This window comes from Nicotiana attenuata, unplaced genomic scaffold, assembly GCF_001879085.1.
Source record: "Nicotiana attenuata strain UT unplaced genomic scaffold, NIATTr2, whole genome shotgun sequence".
NCBI classification, from domain to species: Eukaryota; Viridiplantae; Streptophyta; class Magnoliopsida; order Solanales; family Solanaceae; genus Nicotiana; species Nicotiana attenuata.
The window spans coordinates 160,132-167,753 of NW_017671718.1; the positions used below are offsets into that span (position 1 = coordinate 160,132).

The window sequence follows — 7,622 nt, forward strand, 5'->3', positions numbered from 1 at the left end:
TATATATATATATATATATATATATATATATATATATATATATATATATATATATATATATAGTGTTATTATGAGTAAAGTCGTACATGTACACATAACTAGAATCATAATAAACAAATAGCCATAAATGAAGAACACTAAAAGAAAAAAAATCAAATGATATCATAAAAATACATATACTAATTAAATTTCTCATGTAAGAAAATTTAGTTAATAAATTAATAATAGAACTCATAATTTCATAATGAAAAATACAAAAATATAAAGAAACTATAAGGATATTATACATAAGATAATATATTATTATATATAAAACACATTTTATTAATTATTAAAAATATTAGTTCGTTTTTTATAAAAATAATAAAAGGCTTATCTCTTTATACTTTTGATGAATTCAAAATTATGATTTAGTAAATAAAATGATATTATTTAAATTTTCAGTAAATATAAAATGAGAAAACTAATCATATATTATAGTAGAAATGAATGTACGAAAAAAGGCGGATAAAGATAATTTTATAATATTTATAAATTAAATTAATTAATAAACAACATATAAATAAATAACACACAAGAAATTATTGATAAATTTAGTTAAACAGTATAATATAAGTATAAAAAAAATATATTTCCAAAATAAGAAAATATATACGTATGTTCTACTAGAAGAGAAGTAGTATCAAAATATTAAGCCGATTGACAAATTAATAAAAAAAATTACATTAGTAAATGTATAGTACTAAGTATTTGCTAATTTAATAAAGAATAAACAAGGAATAAACAATTTATTTGATTACAATAATGCTTCCTTTGATTTTGTATAGATTTTATTATATTTATGTACACTACATTAAATAATAAAAAAGTAACTAATATTTATTAAAATAGTATGATATATTAGTTCGTAATTTTATAAGATTAATATTCCGTCAAATTATTCGCGCATCGCGCGGGTTCTAACGCTAGTTGCTCATAAAAATTAATCCGAAGGCTTATTTAATTTTTGATTATTTTTTGAAATTATTTGCAAGTATATATAAAATTGTTGTCAAAATTCTCGGATGCCGGTGACCCCTTAACTCGTTATGTGCGTCCGCCTCTAAATGTTTCTATTTTATTGATTTTTCGTCCGATGTTCAGTATTCGTATAGAGGCACCGAATAATTAAAATTTATGTCGTGTAAGACTGTGACATGATTTTTTCCCATACTCAAGATTCGAATGTGAAATCTGCAATTAAGGATGAAGAAATCTTATCTATTTCATTATAATCCTTGTTGGTGAAGGTTAAATCTTTCACTCACCCACTCTATCGATCGCGCGGGCAAGCGATGCAGAGTTTTTATAGCCGCTTTATTTGCCTGAAGTCGTGTAAACCGGACCGCATGCCTATTGAAGAATGAGCCGGCGTTTCACCCACGTTGTATTCCTTCTATTTCGATTTGTGTGGCCTTATTTAAGATAAATGAATATAAATAAAAAGTATCACATAATAAAATAATTAAAATTTATTTAAAAATTCTTTTTATTATAACTTATGTGACATTAATGATCCATTATAACAAAAGACATATTTTTATATTTAAAAATAATTTAATACAAACTTCTTATTTTATTTTTATTGAAAGTATTAATACAACATAAATATTACTATGACATATTTAAAATTATATCTTTCAAAACTGTTATATTCACACAAGTATTATGACATGTTAACACTATAAGTTTCAGAAATATTTATTTTTTTCTTAAATTAGTAACAAATCAAACCGGTCCCGTATCTTGAAGAAGAGAAAGTACCACACATCTTAAATTTGAATTAGAATGACCTCCTCTCAATGTTTTTCTTTTGGTTCTCATTAATGTTTATATCGGCTTAAGTTTTCCATATTTCATAATATTGCATTACTTTTTGTTAGGTTAGAAAACTTAATCAAGGTTATTACTTACTTTGGTTTTTAGAATGCAAATCTAAAGTAGTGTTTGACGTTTGCTTTTCCTATTGAAAAAAATTACAGGTTTTTAAATTAAGGCTTTTATCTTTTGATTTGGTATCATCTAAAATTTTGTATTTTAAGAGTTAGAGATGTTGCGAATTTAGCTAATATTTGGACATAAATTTAATTGAAATTTGAAAAAAGAGTTTTTGAAGTTCTGTTGAAAAATAAGTTTTATAAGTTGAAGTTGTGTTTGAACATGCATTTTATTTGAAGAAAAGTTGAAATTTTGTGAGTGACAGAAAATTTTTCACCCAAAGACTGCCCTAAACAAGTTTTTTGGAACTTGAATTTATTTGAATATTCCCCCAAAACATAATTATATTTCATAAACAAACAACATTTTTAAAAAAAAAAAAAATAAAGTCAACATCTATGGCCAAATAAGAGCTTAGTATTAGAGAAATAATTTGTAAGAGACACGTTGAAAATTTAGTCTAGAGAAATATAATTTGTAAGAGACAAGTGTTAGTTGTTGCTACGAATCTTGTCAAGAGTAAGCTTTGACATTTAACAATATTTAAAGCATTAATTCTAAGAATAGAAAAAGAAAGCTACTTTTTGCCTTCTCTCTCTTCCTTTCTCTCTGGGCGCATCTTAGCGTGAACTGCTAATCTGCCCTCACCGGAATGGGGAGAGCACGAGGACGACCGGCGAAGAATACAAAGATACTGATTCAAGAAGACAATAGCTCAAAGGAAGGAAGGACCATGGACATGACACGATTAGCTACACCAATACCTCTAACAATTGGAGGTGCTGGTACTGTTACATTGAACAAAATAGGTGTTAATGAGGTGAACATCGTAAGTGAAAGGAAATCGAGTGAGGAAGTGTCAAAACACAAAGGAAAGGAACATACATCACCGGATTCACAGGCCTGGCCATCCCTACCAGATCGAAGTGAAGGAAACAAAGCACCAACAGGAGCTTGGGCAACACCGGCTAACATGCAGAAGATAACAAGCTCGGAAGGAACATCTCAACATCAGATGTCAGCTATAGATCTGGGAAAGGAAGCAATTCCTAGTGCAATGGAACAACAGCTCAAGCAGGAGGAGCACAGAGGAAGCTACAGCTGGAATTGGAACCAAAACCAGCTAAGGCATGGTCGATGCTGTTTGAGGAGAACAAATTGGCAAAAAGAGGTATGGATCTGAAATTATACTACCTACTATTGTGGAGGGTGAGGTGATTGTTGAACTTGTACAAGAGGATATAGACAGTGAAATCAATAAATGGAAATATGCAGCAATAGTGTATGTCATAGGGGGATCACCTTCGATTGAGGGCTATGGAGAGGTTTATTGCTGGACAAGGGGAGTTCTCAAAGAAACCAAAAGTATACTGTCATAATACGGGCTATTTTGTGATCAATTTCTCATGTCTGGAGGAAAGGGATAGGGTGATATACTCAGGACCACATATGCTTAATAACAGACCAGTTATCATGAAGGTGTGGATTGCTGATTTTGACTTTGATGCTGAGGACTTGAAGACAATTCCTCTCTGGATCAAGCTGCCTAACTTACCTTTGTGCTGTTGGAGTGCTAATGCATTAAGCAAAATTAGTTGGCCAGCCAATATATGCTGATGCTTGTACTTCAAATAATGAGAGAATCTCTTATGCAAGGATATTGATAGAAGTGGATGTGACAAAGGAATTACCAAATACTGTGAAAATAAAAGATCCAAAGGGTAGAATTATGGCACAGGAGATATGGTATGATTGGAAACCTACATACTGTTCAAAATGTATGCAAATAGGCCACAACTGTAACCAAAAACAAAGCAATACAGGAGGAGGTGAGATGAAACCAGAACAACAACAAATGAAGATCATACCAAAGCAGAGGACTGAGTGGAGACCTATCAATAAAGAAGCTGGAGTACAAAACCAACATCAGCAGGTGGTAGGAAAAGATATTGAAAAGCAACAAGTGAATAATGATAAAGAAGCTGGGAATAGAGATGATTGGCAACAAGTTAAAAGCAAATCTGCAGCAAAAGGACAAAGAACACAAGGATTTGGGCAATGTATTCAAGTTCTGAATGGCTTCAATAGCTTAGTGGAAACAAGACAAGAACAAGAAGCAAGGGGAACTGCTGAATGTAGTACAAGTAGAGGGGTAGAGGTGGAGAGGATGGGACAAAAACCTGTAACCTCAATATGATAGTCACATGAAATGTAAGGGGGTTTAATAAAGTGTTTAAGCACAAGGAGTTAAAGGTGTTTATGAAGGAAAATAAAGTAGATTTGATAGCAGTGTGTGAACATAGAGTAAAAGATATAAGAGCAAAAAAAATAATAGAGAAAATACTACCTGGATGGGAATGGAGTCATAATGTGTCTAATACTTGCAAAGGAAGAATATGGGTAATATGGAATCCAAATGTGCTGCAATATACAGTGCTAGAAAAACATGATCAGATTATTCATGGCAGTGTGAAGATTCTAAATAATAATAAGGAGTTCTATTTCTCAGCTGTATATGGCCTACACAACATACATGACAGGAAATCATTATGGGGAGTAATTAGAAACATAACAGGGCAATGCATAAGACCTTGGCTGCTGATGAGAGATTTCAACTCTATCTTAGGGGCCGAGGACAGAATGCATGGAAGTGAAGTGCAGGACAATGAAACAAGGGATTTCAAGGAAGCCATAGAAGATTGTAGTTTTGCAGAATTACCAACACTGGGAAGGACATATACATGGACAAATGGTCATGTATTTAGCAGGATTGATAGAGCAATAGTAAATGATAGCTGGATGATTAATATGCCTCATCATCAGGTTCAAATAATGAATTCTATGTTCTCAGATCACTCTCCACTGGGAATTGAGATAGAGGTAAGGAGAGACAACAAGAAGAGACCCTTTAAGTTCTACAATTGTATGGCTGATCACCCTGAGTTTGGGAAGATTGTGGAAAACAACTGGACAATGAGGAATGGGAGTATGGAAGCTATATGGAGGAACCTAAAATCTATGAAAGCTGCTTTGAAACAACTAAATAATATGGAGTTCAAGAATGTCAAAGAGAAGATAACTACCATAAGAAAGGAATTGAGTGATATCCAAGACAGAATGAGAATGCTAATCCCACAAGTACTTTGTTTGAAGAAGAAAAGGAACTACTATTGCAACTAGAAAAATGGGATAAAATAGAGGAGTCCATTTATAAGCAAAAGTCAAGAGTGCAATGGCTAAAACTGGGGGATACTAATAGTGCCTATTTCTTTGCTAGCATGAAAGGGAGGAAAACACAGAATCAAATTACAAATCTCACTAACAATAAAGGGGAGATGTTGACAGATGCAAGGAGTATTGAAGCAGAAGTGATTGAATTCTATAAAACTCTGTTGGGAACTGCAAAAGGATGTATACCACCTATTCACCCTGGATGGATAAAGAATGGGCCACTACTAACTAGAACTCAGCAATTACAACTCATTACTCCTTTTACAAAGGAAAATGTAATGGAGGCACTAAGAGGTATAGATGACATGAAAGCACGAGGGGGAGATGGGTTTAATGCATGTTTCTTTAAAAAAGCCTAGCAAATTATTGATGATGATATTGCTGCTGCAGTACTGGAGTTCTTCACTACAGGAAAAATGTATAAGCCTATCAATACCACAGTAGTCACCCTTATTCCTAAAGTGAAAAACCCAAGCTCAATCAGAGAGTATAGACCTATTTCTTACTGCACCACAGTCTATAAAATCATTTCCAAAATGATAACAGGCAGATTGAGGCAAGTGATGAATACATTGGTAGATGAAAGCCAAGTAGCCTTTGTGCCAGGAAGAGGATTGATAGATAATGTACTGCTCAGTCATGAACTAATTAAAAGCTATGGTAGGAAAGGGATATCACCAAGATGCATGATCAAGATAGACATGCAAAAGGCATATGATTCAATTGAATGGGCATTTTTGGAACAGGTTTTGACTGGGCTATGCTTTCCTAGAACATTTATAGGATGGATTATGGAATGTCTCAAAACCATATCATACTCCATCTCTATCAATGGGAGTCCTACTTCTCCATTTGAAGCAAAAAAGGGGGTGAGGCAGGGTGATCCAATGTCACCATTACTATTTGTATTAGCAATGGAATACCTGACCAGAAGTCTGAAACAGCTGAAGGAGGAGCCTAATTTCAACTATCATCCAAGATATGAAAAACTAAACATTATACAGCTTAGTTTTGCAGATGACTTGTTGCTATTCTGCAGAGGAGATGGGATGTCTATACAGCTACTGTGTGAATGTTTCAACAAATTTTCAAAAGCTTCTGGACTTGTTGCAAACCAGAGTAAAAGTTGTATGTATTTTGGTGGTGTTCCAACAGATATACAGCAGGACATTATTCAAGCTACTGGCTTTACTATTGGTGCAATTCCCTTCAGATACTTAGGAGTACCTCTGAGTTCAGAAAGATTATCTGTGAGCCAATGCCAACCCTTACTAGACAAAATGCTGGGGAAAATCAAACAATGGACAACTAAGTTCTTAAGCTATGCAGGAAGACTACAACTGATAAAGAGTGTACTAATTGCCATCCAAAACTTCTGGTCATAGGTCTTTCCTCTGCCAAAGAAAATAATACAGATGGTTGAAGGGATTTGTAGAAGGTTCCTCTGGACTGGAGATACAAATGCTAGCAAGAAAGCTCTGGTAGCTTGGGAGAAAATTTACAGGCCTAAATCCAAAGGTGGACTGAACATCACTGATCTCAGCATCTGGAATAGAGCAGCCTTAATAAAACATCTCTGGAATATATGTATGAAGAAGGACAAATTATGGATAAGGTGGGTGCATGTTTACTACATAAAGGGGAGAACTCCATGGCAAGTAGAAGTGAAGCAAGCTTTATGGATAATCAGGAAGATACTACAGGCTGGGAAATATATAAATGAAGCAAGGTTGGATATTGAGAAGGTATTGGGAACTCAAACATACTCTATCAGGGCAGTGTACAATCAACTGAGAGGTGATTTTCCGAAATAAGAGTGGAGCAGATTAATATGTAATAACAAAAGTTGTCCAAGATGGAAATTCATATCATATCTTGCTATACAAGAGAAATTATACACCAAAGACAGGTTGAACAGCTGGGGACTACAAGTTGATACAAAATGTTCACTTTGTGAGCAAGAGCTGGAGAGCCATCAACATGTTTTTTTATATGCAGATTCTCAGCAGAAGTATGGGGGAAGCTAATAACATGGATAGGATTGACATGAAGAATAACTGGCTGGGAGGACGAACTAAAATGGGCAGCAGATCACATGAAGGGGAAAGGGTCGAAAACCATGCTATACAGAATATGTATCACAAATGCTGTCTACCAGATTTGGTTGGAACGGAACAGAAGAATTTTTCAGCAGGAAAAGAGGAGTAGTGAAGCTATCACAAGGCATATAATACAGGAGATACATTGTATAGGGAGTAGAGACAGTAGCTTAAAGAATAAACTTCAAAAACTAAATTTCTATCCTTAGGAGTGTTAGAATAGGAGGAATTAACTGAGTTTGGGGCTGCATGTCCAAACTCAGATACGAAATACTTGTACATATTTACTTGGTAATAAAATTGTTTAATTACCAA

The 7,622-nt window shown here is 33.8% G+C and overlaps 1 protein-coding gene across 1 annotated transcript; it reads left to right on the top strand.

The window, feature by feature from the left end:
• The first annotated feature begins 3,706 nt into the window (after nucleotides 1-3,706).
• LOC109209844 lies at nucleotides 3,707-5,157 on the top strand. The gene is made up of 2 exons (XM_019373191.1): nucleotides 3,707-4,121; nucleotides 4,367-5,157. The coding sequence occupies exons 1-2, from the start codon at nucleotides 3,707-3,709 to the stop codon at nucleotides 5,155-5,157; spliced, it is 1,206 nt and encodes a 401-aa protein (XP_019228736.1).
• The last annotated feature ends 2,465 nt before the right edge of the window (nucleotides 5,158-7,622 follow it).